This window comes from Strix aluco, chromosome Z (assembly GCF_031877795.1).
Source record: "Strix aluco isolate bStrAlu1 chromosome Z, bStrAlu1.hap1, whole genome shotgun sequence".
NCBI classification, from domain to species: Eukaryota; Metazoa; Chordata; class Aves; order Strigiformes; family Strigidae; genus Strix; species Strix aluco.
Genome location: NC_133971.1, coordinates 48,719,894 through 48,737,801, shown reverse-complemented (window position 1 = coordinate 48,737,801; position 17,908 = coordinate 48,719,894). Strand labels below are relative to the sequence as shown.

Below are 17,908 nucleotides of genomic sequence, written 5' to 3'. Positions count from 1 at the left end.
CCCGCGCAGCGGGACAGTTTTCTGCTTCTTCTGAGAAATATTTCTGCTTTCGCCTCGGGCGAGCCGTAGCCCTCGGCAGGGTGTGCTTGAGCACGCACAAAACAGAGCTTTGGCTCTTGAGGCAGAGGCAACAAGTGTGGTAATGCAGATGAACTCTGCATGGTGCTGGTAAAAGACAAACTTTTCTGGGATACATGAGTTTGGTTTTGAAATACTACTAGCAAAAATTCTGCCAGTGAAATTAGTTTGTATCTTATTTACATACTGCTAATTAAATAAGAGAGATCATGGTTCAGTGTGGGCTTTCCTTTTTGGAAACCTTTTTGGAAACCTGTGTCTCTAGAGGTGCACGTTTGCAGTCTTACTTGACAACTCGTTCACACTGGTAAAGCAAAATGCAGTCCAAAGGATGCATGTGTCTTGTTTCAGTTATGCTCCTTTACAGATTATTTTGCGTAACTGACTAGTGAAACTACTCATGTTACAAACTGCCCGGTCAAAACTCCGAGCAGTCAGATACACCAGATGAGGAGCTGTCGATTGCAATCCCTGCCTGGGTTGACTGCTGCGAGCTCTGCTTATCTCTTGTCATCTCTAAATAGGAAATTTGCTGTGAAAGAGCGCTGATAGCAGAGCCAAGTGCTTGCAGCCCTTGCGACAGCAGACTAGCTGTTTGGTTGCTACAGACCACAGGTCTGGTCTGAAAAGTATCGCTGGTCTGAACTTAATCACTTGTGGGTATCACTGTGAGATGCAGTTACTGTTCTCTGTTGGGAGACCCAAGGTGGGTATTGCAGGGGCAGCACAAGTCAGGCTGTGCCGTGCCCAGGAAGGCACTGTGCCTAGACCAAGTCCTGGTTCTGCACGCTGTTCCTGTGGTGGGAGAGACATTAGATAGGTGGATGTTGTTTAAAAACATAGGAAAAACCATTGATGCTGTGTACTGCTTATAGCTTCCATTTAATGGCTTTTGGTGTGAATCTTTATTTCTTTGGGGTGGAAGTTTCTGATTATTTCTACCTCACAGTGATTAATGAACCTTTTAATAAACTTTGGAGACAGTGCAAGTCTGAGATATTATAACCTGAAATTAGGCTAAATGCATTCCCTTCCTCATCATCCTGCTTATATTGTTGCCGTATATTAATAGTGCAAAAATGTATCATCATGTGTTTGCAGATCCCCAAGTTTTAACTTAAACAAGCACATGATGGATGTACTGCATGTTACATGAACAAGATATATTTTTACCTTTGCCTCATTTAAAACATTGTAATGAGGAGGAGAAAAAAACATCCTCAAGGGAATGAGCTACTCCAGTATTAGGAGGACGTTTGGATGTTCCTCACTGCTTCATCCCAGAAGTCTATTTTCCAAGAGATGGGAATCGTCAGCTGTTTGTCAAACCACATAAAGGTTTGCTGAGGCTCTAAACAGGAATTGATAGGGAAAGAAATCCAGTGAGAAAAAGAGTTTTGCAGTGGAAGGAAGTCCAAGACAAAATCTGGTGAACTTGGAACGTGCTTAGAAGCAAGAAGAAGGATCTAAAATGTTCTAGTATAATTAAATGCTTATTTTTATTTAACCTGGAAGCAAATTTCACATGGAATATTATCAAAATAAAAGTTATGGCGCAGATCTTAGCAGGAGCACAAAACACTGAGGCTTGAAATGGAAGTTGCTCGTTGTTTGCCCTGACAACAGGAAGCTGCTCATTTCCGTTAAATAGTAACTAGCCTAATCTGACTAAACCTAGATTTCAGTCTACTTTGTGGCTTAATTTGCCTGTTTTGAGTTTTCTTTAAATACTTGCTGCTAGGTAAAGAATAAAAATTGCTGCTTCAGATGGCTGAGGAAATAATCAAATGGTTGAGAAATCCCCACCTTTTGTCAACTTCTTATCTCAGTACATCAGGACGAGTTCTCCAAATGATGGACACCAAAATGGCTAATAATCTTTAAACTCTACAAATTATTTTTTTATACAAATAACAGAAGTACTGAATAACAAAGTATGGTATGTAAACAGTAGCTGGTTTGAGAGAAGTTACATCTTTATGATGAATTTTCTTCCGGGTTGTAGATGTTCACTCTTGAGTTTACCCCTTAACAGAGGTTTTGGCCTAGAATTTCCCTTATTAATGCTTATACACGGACAGTAGAAAGATAAAAAGGGAAAAAGAAGTTACTAAGTGATATTTGTCATGGTCTTAACGTTGGATATATCCACTTAAATTACCTGCTTAATCTAAATGGTTGGTAGTAGCTTTGACTACTGGCTGGGTGAATTTGGTTATAGCTTCTAACATCACAGAGATATAATACAAGGCATTTGGACTGTACTTTGCTTCCTTTTTTTTTTTTTTTTTTTATTCCTTTGTAGCTATGTTTCTTGTCATTTCTTGTATTTTCCCACCTTTAGGTAGATCATTTAAACTACTTTCATCTTCCCCCACCAACAAATTTCTTATGCTTTGTTTAAGTTAGGTTTTGCGGATCAGGCTGATCTGATGAACAAAACAAAATTTAACAGAAAATTAAGTATTGAGGAAGAATTTTCTCACATTGTATACAAGGTATACTTTGCCTGTATCTTGAACAAGCATCAAGACATATTCTGGTGATATATATGTCAATTTAAGAAATTCTAGTACTCTTGTCTGTTGTTTGGAGTATCAATACACAGAATATGGTACTCCAGGAGCTGATGATTTAATGGCAAAGTAACTTAAGGACATTTTAGGGTTGGTTTGGGATTTTTTTGTGGGTATATGCTCACAGCCATGAGCAGCTGTGTTGTCTATTTTATCTGTATTAGAAATGTCTGCAACATTTTTCAACTGTAATGTAGCAGAAAATCTAGTCCTCTATTTCACATTGGCTTCAGAACCAAAGAAACTGAGAATGGCTTGAAATTAGTTATGGGTTTTTTTTCCCTTATGCCTCCAGCATCTTCAGATCATAAGACCCAGAATAAATGTTTTGTGTGGTCAAGTAGAAGTTAAGATGGCGTTTTGTCAGTTAAGCAAGTGAGCAAGAAGTTTCACTCAGCATTTCTACACTCTCTCTTCAGTAATGCTTTGCTCAAACCAGAATGTCTTTTTTTAACTTGAAGATAGACTGACCTTACCCCCACTGAGAAGTATGAGCTCTGTGCCCTGTAATTTGCAGAGCAGTAGCACATGCCTGTTTCATTAGTATCTCTAACAAGTCTCAAAGAAGGGGAAGAGTACAGAATAGATGATTTAAATTAGAAGCTGATAATCCTGTACTTCAGGTGCTGTTTTCTGAACTGATCATGGACACTGTCACTTGGAGCCAAAACCTCACTTCTTTCTTTTTCTTTTTTTCACTGTGGTGGTCCCTGGGATCTCTGCAGCAGCCTTGAATTTAGTAAGGTGGCTGTATGAGATGGACTATCAAACAACATGCATGCCCTTTAAATGATGCAAGTTAAAGTTATTCCTTAATTTAATTTCAGTTCTGTTTCTCTTTAGAATCCCACATGGTGAAAATGAAGTGTCTCAACGCTTGAGCAAATCTTGCAGGGACTTCAGAGGTGTTACATGCCTTTTAGATGATAAAACCATTAGTTGGCATTGGTGAATTAATAAGATGTATGTTTAGGATTAAATCCAGAAGATACCAGTACCAAAATCTGCATTTCTTTCAATGCTTTCTCATTAACTAAAAGCGTATCTCCTAGTAGGTGAATTTCAGTATTAAATATGCCTGGCTTAATCCAAAATCTCATTTTTCTCCCAGAAATAGGGTTGGGTATTTTTAAATGCCTAGTTTTGAAGTTCAATTTGTATTATAGGATCAACAAAACTAGACATGTCAAACCCCAGCATTTTCTTCTAATTTATGAAACAATGCAATGAAGACTACAGTAGTATTATCCTACGGAAATCGGTCTGGGTGCAGTCATTGCTAATGGTAGTTATTTGGAAACATGTCTGACCATGAGTGACAGCTGTTAAATCACCTGGAGGAGGTGTATGTCACCAATGGGCTTTGTGTCCGTGTCCTCTAGTTACCAGTAAGTGATTTTCAAGCCCTCTATCCTCTCCAGCATGCATATGATGCACAGATAACGTCATAAAACTGTCTGTCTTGAAAGACATTTTAAGTAATAAAATAATAAGTTATTCAGGAAGGCGAAGGAAATTTTTCTCTGTTAGGGAAAAAAATGTTTAAGAAAGAGATAATTTTATTCAAAGACATGCTAAAGTGTTTGTCAAACAAAATGCTACCACATTTCCATGATTCATTGGGAAAAATGATGTCTGTGACCACTTTGATTCTCCATGAAGGTGAATTACCCTTTGGTTTCTATCCGAATTCTTTCTATTTTGGACACAATTCCCATATAGCAGTGTCAGCCACTTCTAATTTGATGGGTAGTACTGAGCTTTCAAAAGTATGTTGGCATTAGTGCAGAATATTAGACTTGCTTGAAAAACTTATTTTACCTATAGATACAGCTGAAGTTCTGGAAGTTAATCTGGAAATCCTGAAAAAAATATATTAAAAGTAGTTTTCAGGTGATGAGGAGCGGTTTGTGTCAGAAGTCTGTTGGGTGGGTGTGCTAGCTAGCACTCCAGTTGTAAATGCATCGCTGCTGTCACTCAGTCCTAAAAGAAACAAAACCTTAACTTCCTGCTTTCACCAGTTCTTCAGAAATCTAAGACGTAACAGAGTCACTGGTGTCACTGGACATAAATAGCAAAATGCTCCTAAAATATGATTCAACTTGCTTGTTACAATGTCCAAAGTAAATAGCTGCCTCTTGATTTATTGAAAGCATTCTATTGTTATTTTTGTACAAATAGTTATGAAGCGGTTTTTGGTGCTGCTTTGCTTTGAGGAACGAAGAGGATGTTGCTGCTATGTTAATTACTACTAATAAAGCATCACAGTTTTATATGAAGCAGTCAGTTTTTAGAGCTCTCTCTGGTATATTGTGGTTAACTAATATGAAATCTATAGCAAAACCATACCTTCCATGTCTCACAAAACACTGTAGATTTTTGGATTGTTTAGATACTCTGGTTTCAGAATGTTGTACAGAAATACTAGTGGGTACTGGAAGATACCTGTGACTTTCTGACTCATCTGCTGCAGAAGGTACTCTCCAAGTGGCAAGTATGCACAGGCATAAAAAACCTAGATAAGGTAAGTCTAGTTAAATAGCCTGTAATTACGCCCTGACTGTTAAGACAATTTAGAGTATTCATAATTAGAGATGTGTTTATTCATGATATCCTTCCACTTTTTAGTAACTTGTTTTGTATATTTGCTTAGCCTATTTTATTTAGTGTATTAAAGTAATTTCCAAGTCCTGTGGAGGAACCTTTGCCCACCTTCACCTCATCACACATCCTACCTCCTCAATTGGGAACAAAAACTCTGCATTTTATCAGCAGCACTTCAGCTTCTTTACAAGGTGAAACAAAAATTGTTCAGCAAATATTTTTTTTAAAAATTCCCGTCATCTTCATGTTTTATAGTCAATAACTATTGATATTAACATTTTATCTAATCCTGCTGTGTATAGTACTGTCTTCATGACTGCTAACTGCAGAACTGTTTTATTAAAAAAAAAAAAATCCCCTTCTGAGAATACCTTGCCAACCTACTTAGAGCTTTACATCCTTGATATATTTTTGTTGTTGAGTTTACATTGAGGAAAGTAATTTGCTGCTGTTGGGCCTCCAACTTGTAGCATTTGGGATTCCAGACATAAAACCTGTCTCTCAAGTAGTCTAGACTTGGTCTTTCTCATAGTATTGCTAGCACTTTTAGCTGTGTTATCTTTTTGGCATGATTGGAATGATTTTGTAAACAGCTGGGGGGGGGTTAATGGCATGTGGAACTTAATTATGCTTTTTATGAGATTAAAAAGTAGAAGCCTTTTGCATAAGATGCAGGGAAGAGAAGAATGTAAATGGAGGGTAGAGCAAGAGAGACAAAGCTGAGCTTATTTTAGGAGCCTTGAAGTTTGCTTAGCTGTTCAAAACTTTGCAAGTCAAGTTAGAATAAAGCAGTTGATAACATTTATCTTTAACTGTTTAGATATGGCTATTAGTACAGTGAAATATGGAATAATACAGCTGAAGGACTTTTGTATCTGTGCTGTCTTGAAATTTTTATGTAACAAAAATCATCACCACATTTTTATGTAACAAAATCAAGAAGCTGTGTTGTTTTATTTTGTCAGCATTGTGATGCAAACTGACTCTTGCATTTCAGCTAAAGGGCAGGTCTTCACTGGTGGGATAACAGGTTTAATATTTCATATTTTCCCCCCCATAACTTCTTTTAAGTTAATAAAAGCAATTATATAAATTACGTGAGGTTCGTTTATAGGGATATCCCTTGCTGAAGTCTCAAGTGGATTCAGGATGAGTGTAGCAATGTTTTTCTGAACATCTTTCTGAGGTTTCCAGCAGTTTCAGAATAATTTAAACACACTGAGGGAAAGCTATTTTTTTTTTTGTTTGTTTGACTACAGTTTTCTTTTCTTGTATCACTGAGTAGTATTTAATGTTAATAACAATGTGGATAAATGAAAGAATGCTTTAGCCTCCCATCTGATGAAATAATGAAATAAGATAATACAGATCTGTTACTATAAACCATGTAATGGAAATCTTGATACTTTTTTTTTTTAGCTCCCAGCCCTTTTTTTCCCCCTGTATTGACAACATATTGGTAGGTGGAATTGTTTCTTGTTTGAAGATGTCATTCTAGAAACAGTTTATATGATACTTCTGTATTTCCTTGAATTTAATATCAAGATCTTACCTGCTACTTTATGTGACTTCAGTTGATTGTTTCCAGGGACATCCACTTAATTTCTTATCCATTAAAACGTTTGTTGTAGTATTTTGGTGTATTAATTAATCTCTTGTTAAAGAAAAAGAAATCTGCAAATCCGTTTTTGCTTGGAGCTTTTGAAAACTTATTGAAAGTTACATGTAGCATTGGATAATAGTGGAAATGTGATTAATCTTTGAATGGTAGAGAAATCTGTGTAATCCAAGCTATGAATTTGTGTTGTACTGGTGTGCAAAACACCGTACTGGTCAATGATGCAGAAAGTATGCTGATTGCGACCGAATGCTTTTGTGCAGATTTGCTAGCAGTATTTGCTGTACAAGTGGTTTTGAATATGCAGGTGGAGAGCTTAATGTCACTTGAAATGTGCACTTTGTTGTTAATACCAGGAGGATAACTGGGGAATAGATGAGGAGGAGTACTGAATGTGAAGTCAGTGATAGGCAATAAAATACTGTGTACATTTTTATTTATTCCTGTAAGGTCTTCAAATGTAATCTCAGATGATTGGCAGTTTATACATTTCTTCTGCTTCAGATATTAGGCTGAATAGGAGAGAGTACCAGAAGTTTGGATTATTAAAAAAAAAAAAAAAAATCTGTTGAAAACGTGTTCTAGGTGACATCAAAAGATGAAGAGCATAGGACATGGCCCTTACTATTAACTGCGGTTTGTACAGTGCTGCCCATCTCGTCTGGCATCCCTAAACACTGATTGTTTGCTTATGTTTTCCAGTAAGCTTTGTGTAAGGTGTTTTTTGTTACCTGTAGTTTTTTAGAAGTTTCTCAGTATTTCAGCATACTCATTTTCTAATCACTTGTTTTAAAATGTGAGACCTTTAAAAAAACATTTTTTCTTAACATGAATTGCTGGATGATACCATAATAAAGTAACCTAAAGCTAATTAAAACACTTTACAACAGTGCGAGGCAGAAGTCTTTTTTAAAGCCTCTTCCTGCTACGTAAGAAGTGGTTTAGATACCCAGCGTGACAGTCTGAAACTATTTGGCAGTGCAGTTGTTTTCTGTGCTCGGTGATCTAATGGCTTGCTATCAAAAAGTGGTACAGTCAGTGAACCAAAGCTTTTCCAGATACTATTTCTGTTTTGGGTGGATATGAGCTGAAAACAGTTCAGGGCATTTCACCATGGTAAAAATGTGTTGAAGGCTTGCTGGGTTTAGAGCACGCACACTTGCATGAAGAAAAGCTGTCAGACCCCCATCTGTACCATTAATTAAAGCTCACAACTGGGGCATGGCTCTTGTGAGGGTCGGTAGCCGACATGGTGCCTTGGACCATAGGGATGCACTCCATGTCCAGAAGCACCCAGTGTACCCCAACTGTTGTGGGCAGCCCACATCTTCTGGGGGTGGCCTGCAGGGGGACAGGTGCATCACGTAAAGTGCCTTGCAAAACCCTCACGCATGACACGAGATTCTGGTTATCTACCCGGAGTAACTGTCCTTCAGTTATGGTTAGTAATGCTCTGGTATCAGACAGGGGTATTTGTGTCTTCTGTATTCAGGTAGCTGACAAAGTACAAATCTGAGGTTATGCTGCACAACTGAGGGAAATAAACCTTTTGTCAATTGATGCTACACAGATGGTTTGAAGAGTGGTGACCATTGCTCAATTTCTTCTGCTCAGGTAAATTCAACTGAAGTTCCCTCAAGGGCAATGCTACTGACTAATTTGGAAGCAATTTGTTCAGGTGCTTAGTGTTGCTGCAGTGTAACCCTGAAAATAACATGCCTTAAACTTGTTTATGCCTTAAACAAGACCATGTTGTAATTATTATTTTCAAGCTACGGAGCAAGTGCTGCTTGCTGAAAGCTATGCATCCTGCTAGCAGAAGCCCTTCATAGTCAGAGCTGGGGAAATCTTGTACTCTGGACAACCCCCATCCCACTCTTTACCCCTTTTATTGAAAGAAAGTACTAGGAAAATAATAACTTTCTCCAAAACTGAACATACAAAAAGACCTGTTGGACCCTGCTAGAATTTGCAATTAAAAAGCGCATTGTGATGTAGTCCACTCTATTCTCCACATATGGCCACAGAGTATCTTTGACCACTTGTTCAAGTCACCAGTACCGGTCACCTTTGTTTGGCATTACAGTTCTTTACGAGCAGCTGAAGACAGGATCATATAAATGCATCTGCCTGAGGAGCAAATAACTTGCAAACAGTTTGATGGTATTTCCCTGGCTGGTGCCTCTGTTGCTATGGCTGTCCAAATAGCATGGTGGTAGAGTAACTAGCTCTCAGAACTTGACATACAAGTGTTTTATCTATGTATAGTTGATTTGATAGCTGGAGCATCCATTTTGTCTGATAACAGTTTTAGGAACATACCCACATGAAAGAAGATAGAGATGTATGGTGGGTGATGACAGGATGGTGGGGTGCATCTGCGTGTGACCAGCTCCCACAACTCCTGTTACTTCCGACTTCTGGGACTCTTGGCTTGTGCTGAGCCAGCAGAGCACAGCGCCAGGTGATCATGTTCCAAAAGTTATGCACCTGTATCTGAAAACTTCAGCTGAACACAGTAAGGATTGAAATAGGAAATATTGCATGAGTGCGATTATTGTGCAGCAGTTATTGTGTAATATGTGTGGCACCTTATAGCAAAACTAACTCCTCTTTTGGATCTGAATCTTGATAGGAAACTTTCAATGCAAGATTGTTTTGAGCGAATAAAAGTTGGTCAAGTGCTTTGAAAACATAACCTTTTTTTTCTTTAAAATTATTTCAAGGTGTGGTATTTATACATAATTTAATTTTTAGCTGTAAGCAGGCATTGATGGAGTAGTTCTGATATTTAAAATGGGAATCCTGAGGCCGTTCACAAATCTGTGTAGTTTAGGAAAAAACTTAGAGCAATGATATTTTGGCAGCCCAGCTTAACAACAGAGAAAACAGAAAGATAAACTACTGAAGTTATTCTAACATAAGCTAGCGAAATAAGAAGATGAAATTCAAAAACTGTGGAAAGACTTCAGGCAATAACTTGCCTGCTCCCTTAGTACCCTCTTTTTTTTCAGTGCTCTAAAGGAAGTAAACTAATGAATTTTACACCCATCTATTCTTGTAGTACCTCTGGCACTATACATGTACATGTATACATGTAAATGTTTACTCTGATTAGAGCGTTTTGGAGTTCCTCTTGTTTGTGTGATCCTTCCATACAGGACTTGTACTAAAGTCTTATCTCCCGAGCTCTTCTCCTCTAGAAAACCCCTGGAGATACTTGAATAGTGCAAGACGAAAGCAGCCTGAGATGACCCACTAAGAAATAATCGTAACAAAGGGAAAATGGGTTCCTCTTTGAGTACACAAAATACTTTATTGACAGTAGAGGTGTGTAAGTGAATTACTGCTTGTGGCTATAGAACTGGTTATGTGATCCAAGGTAAATATGTTTACGGATGTTGAGGTGTTGTCTGTTTTTAACAAATTCAACCAAGCTGAAAACAGTCTGGTGGGGGAAAGCATTCTTTGTGAAGTTTTAAGCTCCTTTTGCTCGACATGAGTGGAAGAGTTCTGACTTTTCTGTTTGGATAAAACTTCCTTCCACATTGCCAAAAATAAGTACTTGATTTCTATTGTGTTTTGCATTCATTTAGATGAGGAGTTTTCAATAACTGGTAATATTTGATCATGAGTATAATTTGAGATAGTTTTCCTCCATAACACACATCCATTTTTATACAAAGTTTAAGAGGTAATTCATACAAAGTAAAACCTTGTTATACACAGGAATATTTCTCAAGACACCTGGTTTGAATGGTTGTTTATTGAATTGATTCATTAAATGCAAGGTGCTTTAAAATTTGTCTTTCTCCCTACGATTCATATATCTTCTCGTGATTTTTTTTTTTTTTTTTTGCAGAGTGCCAAATCCAGACAGGTTTCTCTACGTTTCTCTGTAATAGCTGCATACAGTTACACATACACTGAGTAAGTGTAGTATATCTGAACAGAATTCTCTGCTCCATTAATAACATACAGAAATTACTGTGATTAAAGCTTTTCAGTGCTTGGGACCACATGGTAAATTGCTTCTCAAAAATTAATTTTTTTTCCTCTGTTCTGTTAATCTATCACTATAGGACTGAAGAAAGTTGCTCAAGATATTCAGACTCTGCATTGACATTCTTAACTCTAAATATTTGTTTAGCAAAACTTTAACCCTGATTTTTTTTTTTTTGATAATGCCTAGTATAGAGATAATTGCAGCATCGTATCATTCTTTTTTTATTCCCTTGACTGTGTGCTCCCATTTTTATCAGACTTGTAGAATGGTTTGGGTTGGAAGGGACCTTCAAAGATCATCTAGGTCCAACTGCCCTGCCATGGGCAGGGACATCTTTCACTAGGTCAGCTTGCTCTCGAAGTCCCATCCAGCCAGACCTTGAACACTTCAGGGAGGGGGCATCCACAGCTTCTCTGGGCAGCCTGTTCCAGTGCCTCACCACTCTCATCATAAAGAATGTCTTCCTTATATCTAATCTAAACCTCTTTTACTTTAAAACTGTTACCCTTTGTCCTATCACTAGAGGCTCTGGTAAAAAGTCTCTCTCTGTCTTTCATATAAGCCCTATTTAAGTACTGGAAGGCCAGAAAAAGGCTTCCCTAAAGCCTTCTTTTCTCCCAACTGAACAACCCCAACTCTCTCAGCCTTTTTTCATAGGAGAGGTGTCCCAGCCCTCTGACCGTTTTTGTGGCCCTATCTCGGACCCACTCCAACAGGTCCATGTCCTCCTTCTGTTGGGGGCTCCAGAGCTGGACACAGTACTCCAGGTAGGGTCTCACAAGAGCCAAGTAGAGGGGGGTAATCACCTCCCTCGACCTGCTGGCCACACTTCTCTTGATGCAGCCAATGATACAGTTGGCTTTCTGGGCTGCAAGCACACATTGCTGGCATGTGTCCAAGTTTTCATCCACTGGTATCCCTAAGTCCTTCTCTTTTATCCTAACATGGTTTTGCTGGGATTTCCCTTAATCTTGTTTAGTACTCTTAGGTGTCCTTATTTAGTATTTAGAAGTCCAAATATAATTTTTGCATATTTCTAATACTTGTAAGTACAGAATATGAACTGAGAATTCTTTGTTTTCATGGACAGTATTAAGTGGTACATTATAGATAGTTTATTTATTCTGGAGTTGAAAATACACAGGAGCTGTCTGATTGTTTAAGCTGTTTTCATAGGCGCTTTATCATAACGAAGAAAGTACAAAACACCTTATGTTTTCTAATTTTCCCTATGCATGCTTGTGAATATATTTACAGTTCCCACCTCAGTCCTTATCCCGTGCGGCTAAAATGTTACAGGTGGGCAATAGCTGGTTCCAAAAAGAAAGGCCTTGTAATGAAAGTCACAACTTATTTTACTTTAAAACCTGCTAGTCTGTATTATTTTCAGGGCAAGTATGCTTAATTTTATGAAAAGCAATGCATGGCCTTAATCTTCTAGGAAGGAAAAGTGAGGTGAGAACAGTGAAAGCGGTCATTTAACTGTGGCAGGTGACAGCCTCAACAGCTTTTACAGCACTGGGATGTAGTCAGAATTTTCAAGGAAGATTTGATTATATTTATGATTTTCCCCTGTTTGGAGTGGTGTACCTGTGTGTGGGATAGAGTCCTTTTTCCAAAAGGAGACATTCCTAGCTAGTGCACAAGAAGATGCAGGTTGCATGAGGCTTAACTTGGTGAAATTTTAGCTACTAAACTTCCAGATTCTGTTATTACTGTATGGGTTTTGACTTGTGGTATCATGTACATGTAGAAGAATTTTGTATTTTTTGTGAAACCTTTTCAGAACTACATATGACTTCTGGAAGCTTTAAATAGAAGAGTGTCATCTGTTGAGATCATTTAGAAGAAAGAAACCGTTTACTGCAGAGTACCACACCTTTTAAAGTAATAGGTTTTTAAATTTATATTCGGAAAAAATGTATTTTTGGATCGGTTCTGTGTATTTTTTATGAGTATTACTTATTTTGTGGATTTTTTTGCCTTATGATTCCCGTTTATGTGTAAAGCAGAGCTTGAGTGCAGAAACACAGACAGTGACTCCTGGGTTATGACATTCACAGGTTCCACTTTATAGTCTTGTTAGGAAGGTGCTGCTTCTGGGAATGCACCTCCTGTCTTGCAAGGACACCTTTTTTGTTTGTCAGCCATGGGAAGCAAGCAGCTTCAGCCTTTTCATGCTTGCTTGGGTAGCACATGTAGATTTGGAACCTGTTTTGCAGAGGTGAAATTATGGAAATTTGTAACCCTGCTGACAAGTTATTTGCGTAGCCTAGAATGAAATTCTAACAGCAACTCAGAATAGCAATTAAGACACCTCCTTGTGTCAACTACAACATCTGGCACAGTATAGCTCTAAGGAAGCATACTTCGTCAACAGCCATATAATAAGGAAATTTTACAGTGTCCTTTGGATAATGTCAGTTTTGGTTTTGAATACATCGAGCTTTGCTAACATTACCTGGTGGTAGAGATGACTAGTTACAGCACATTCCAGGAAATGCAGCTGTTTGCCCTCTTGCAAAATAATGAATATATTTGTTGTAGAGACTGTGCAAGGAGACGAATCACTTGGTGACTGATACAGCTTTCCTTAGTGGAGAGCTTGAAGCCAGGAATCTGAACTGTTAAGAAACAGCTTTATGCAATGCGTGTTAAAACCAGCACAAGCTTTTCCAGTCATAGACTGAAACCAACTCACTTGCTGCAGTCATCTGCCACTTTCACTTAGATTCCGCTCTTCCATTGTTTTTCAAATAGAAACTGTAAAAGTCACTTCTCAAGCTTCTTTCCTGAAAGAAGAAACTAAATTTATAATATTTGAAGCCTGTTAAAATAATTTTTGACATGGCAGGAGTAGAAAAGTGTCAATGCATTTATTAAATGTTTTGGGTTTTTTTTTGTTTAGGAGAACGATAAATTTAAAGAAATTTAACTTCAGAAGTGATGGTCATAATATCAAGTAAATCAGTAAATAATAGGCAATTTTGTTAGTTCTGCTGGCTGTGCAATTTTTTGAAATGATATGTCTCTGTACATAAATTTCAGTGCTGTTCTTCAAATAATATTGAATACTATCCACTTTGATTCATAGAGAATCTTTTGTAGTATTTTATCACTAATCACCTTGGGATGCATGCTAAATATTTTTTGCTAATATTTATGCTGTTAACTTGAAATCAGGTGATGCTTGCCAGAATTTTTGCCTCAATTATTAAGACATCCCCTAATCCTTTTTTATAAGGTTTATAAGAAATAGGTCTCCTGCTTTTGTCCTGGTCCTGTATACATTCATACCAATTTCATTATGCTGGTGGTGGCAGTGTTTTAGGAAGAGGTCACTGGAAGAAGCCTATCTTCTGAATTACGGGCTTCAGGTCCCCTGGTAGCAACCAACTGCATCTCATGTTGCAGTCAAACTTTATTTTAATTCTCTCCAGGTGCTTGCACCTTCTGTACATGGTGGAGGATTGCTCTGGTACTGGAGGATGCTGATGTTTAAAGTTTTACTTGTTTTTTGTGGCTGGTCTGATCTCATTTGTTTTCATATCAGCCTGTGAGCTGAAATAATTCTTTCCATTACCTGCTGCTCAGCCCCTGGATGTTTTTATACTGAGGTCTTCTGTAATGAGCTTGCTTGTTGAAAGAGTAAATAAGCCAAACTCTTGTGCCTGATGGGTACTCCCTCCCCTCGACTGCCACACTCTTTCTTTGCGTTTCCTCTGGTTTGAATTCTCTCATGAACAGTGTAGGTACATACATACTTTTGTTTACATACCTACATATACATGTGTCTTAAATAGCATCTCTAGATAGAGTTGTGTCTCTGCTGGGATTACTTCTTATGATTTTTTTTCTTTTCTTGTCTTACTGGAGAGAGACTGGTGGGCTCCTCTGCTAAGGGTTTCATGGTGCCACAGGCATAGATAGGCCTTGGCATTAACTGTCATATTGCAGCAGCATTTCTGGTAGAGCTTAGAAGACTAATCATCACCGTGCAGGCTCATCTGGCTGCATTATCATTGGATTGTTATGCACATTATTAGCAAACATATGGCAAGACATGTTTTTCTGCTCTGAGTAGTGTATGTGACGGTGTAGCAGATGCTTTTGGAGCTCAAGGGCATATAGGGCTGTTAGGCCCTGGGTGGATTCAGCCCTGGTGCATGCTCAAGTCTGCGAAGTCCTGACTGAAGCAAAAAGACATGTGGTGTGTTTGGCCCCTTCACTTTCTCCATGTGAGAAACAGTACACGCTGCTGCTTTGGCAAATGTTGGCAGGATTCATCTGTTTGAGCTAACTGCAAGAATGGTGGAAAATCTGTTGGCAGGTGAAGTTATCCTTGTTTCAGGCAAAGAAGGTTAAACAGTGTATGTTCTGAGTGCATGCTACTGAGGTCACTGATCATCTGGAGTTGGCTTGAGGGTGAATAAGACCCAGTTTAATACGATAAATACCCAGTCAGCAGGAGACAAGCTCAGTGATATTTGTTTATATTGAAAAATACAGCATTTCAAGCATCACTAGGTGTTGGGATTGTGGGTATGTGAGCCTCAAAGGAAGCCTGTGGGGTGAGCATTGCACTGGCACCATCCCAGACTGTTGTGGAGAGTGGTTCTGGTGTCTTCTACTTGCCCACCTCCACCAGGAGAGCTGGGTGCTGTGCAGTGAAAGGAGTGGTTGCTAAAATTAACAGGATCAGTCACTGATGCTGACAAGGCAGGTATGATGTAATGACAGCCAAGCTAGGGACATTGTTGTGGCAAGCCTGAATTTGGGTCTTGAGATGGTCAAATGCTGGAGGTTGGGTGCAGGGTGAGTAGATAGAAAGAAATGCTGTGCACCTAGGGAAAGCTGTTGAGGGCTGGTAATGTCCTTTACTTACCAAGCACACTTAATGCCTGAGTGTAATGAAAGTTTGGTCTGAGAAATAGGCTATCCAGGAGTAGTATTTCTGGAAAAGTGTGGTATGTGAGTGTTACTTCTAATGCAGGAGTCCCTGTGTAATCAAGCACTGAAGGATTAGGCATGATACATACAGCTAGAGCACTGGACTGGTAGTTGTCAAGGGCTGCATAGCTGAAGGAAATACTGTAATGTAAGCTAATAGATTTTCAACCTTAGAACAGAAAAGAGATAATTGGAACCATTTCTTGACCTATGTGGTCTTTAATTGGTTAAAAGGATTCTGATATTGGCTTAGCTTTGGACACGGGATAAGAAACAAGGCATCCTTAAAGCCCACACAGTCCATGCCTTTTGTGAGTTTCTGTAGAAGAGCTGAAGCTGTGGTTTACTGTTTAATCGCATACCAAGTGTCTGTGTCATCCTTTGTATGCAGATAAGAGTCTGTGCACTCCACCATTGTGGTCTTATCTTTTTCAGAGCAGTAACAGATTGGTTGATTTGTCATGATCTTGTGGCACAGGACCTTTTCTTTTTGTTTCCAGTTGATGATATGCTCTCTTTGCTGAAGGATTCAAGCGAGTAAGCACTAATTTCACACACATCTTTGGCTGCCAAAAATGTCATTCAGTCCTGCTCCCATGCTCGTATTATTTCCTTCCTTGTGTCAGCAGAAACATTGATGTTCATCAGACTGAGGAACTTGATCATGAGATCGGTTAGCCTTTTTTTTTCCCCCAGCAATTTTTTTCTGTGAATCAGTTCTGCAATCTGGTGTGCCGTAGAACTAAGCAGATGCTTATGCTACCACAGGGAGTTCTTAGGCTGGGATGGGAGGAAAAGACAAGAGTTGGTGTAACATGTCTGAGAGTTGGGAATTGTGCAACCACTTCCTTTGGAGGCAACGCTTAAAAGTTTGTGTGCATAGAAGTCTCTCAGTCTCACTTTGCACTTAGAAAATACTGGTCTATATCCCATTTCACTGAAGCTAGCCCTTCTCAGAATTGTTCACTTTTTCCTGCATGCTTTGTCTTTCTCAGCTTTCTCAGCTTTGTGGGAGGCATCTCACAAACTCTAGCATTCTTTTTGAGCCAAATTTTATTACTGAAGTTTTGGTTAAATATGTTGCAAGGTTTAGCCTTACCTAAACTGTAGGATAAACCTTCTTTTAGCCTGATACTTAGCCTTCCAGTACTCCCTGTTAACATTTTTCCTTTAGCAAGTCCACTGTCCAGTTACGCACTAATGGTCATCTATCATTCACTAGTAGCTTTCCGTATAATAAGTCTAGATTGGGAAAGATAGTAGGTTATTTTCACATGACCTACTTTTGAGATAAACATTTCTGAATTATGTTTCAGTTTCATTAACCTCTCTTTCTTTAAAAAGCTTTCCATAACCTGGAATGCTGCTGTAAACTAACAGGCTTGTAGTTGGTCCAGTCACTTTTTTCCTTTTTCCATTCCCCTTTGTTGTTTGCCATTTTGCAGTTTTCCTAAATTAGAGGTGTAATTTACTCAGCCTTAAATCAATATAATCAACATCTGTGTATAAGAATTTTTTAGGAAATTTGTAGAGTGTTTGGATTCTGAAATAGTTTTAGGAAAGGTGTTTGATTCTCTTTAAACCAGTTTTTAAAGTGTTTTTCTTTTGTTGAAGCATTGAGTATTTGAATACAGCTTGGCTTTGTTTCTCAAATGTAAAGTTGCATACCAGAAAAAGCTGCCTTTGAGTAATGCTTATGATCCATAATGAATATGTTGTGCCACTGTAGTGTCTGGCATTTATTAGTTCAACTTGCAGTAAGTGAGAGATTTACCTTGGAATGCAGGGAAATTTGACCCAGGAATATCTAAGGACAATAGATGTATGGAAAACAAAAGATGCCAGCCACTGAGATTTTTTCATTAATCTTAGACTTTCTTTAGCTATGTCCAGCAATTTTAATTTTGTAGTTAGCTCTTATGAATGTCTTCACAGTGGCAGCAGTGGCAGGGTTGTATTCCAGGATGTATATGAGAAGGGCACATGTAGCATCTGCAATCCACATGTATGTGCACTGTGTTTTAGATAAATCCTTTGCTGTATAAACATCTCCGTAAATAAATGTGTAGCTGACAT

The 17,908-nt window shown here is 38.4% G+C and overlaps 1 protein-coding gene across 2 annotated transcripts in view; it reads left to right on the top strand.

Moving 5' to 3' along the window:
* The window catches only part of TNFAIP8 (TNF alpha induced protein 8), a 66,904-nt gene that overhangs the window by 714 nt on the left and 48,282 nt on the right, over positions 1 to 17,908 (top strand). Inside the window, exon 1 of one of the 2 annotated variants that reach the window (XM_074813310.1) lies at positions 10,632 to 10,806. The exons of the other annotated variant lie outside the window; for it this stretch is intronic. Within the exon in view, the coding sequence (XP_074669411.1) occupies position 10,806 (1 nt within the window). The 5' untranslated portion in view covers positions 10,632 to 10,805. Of the gene's footprint in view, positions 1 to 10,631; positions 10,807 to 17,908 lie in introns of those variants that run through there. 2 annotated transcript variants of the gene reach the window in all.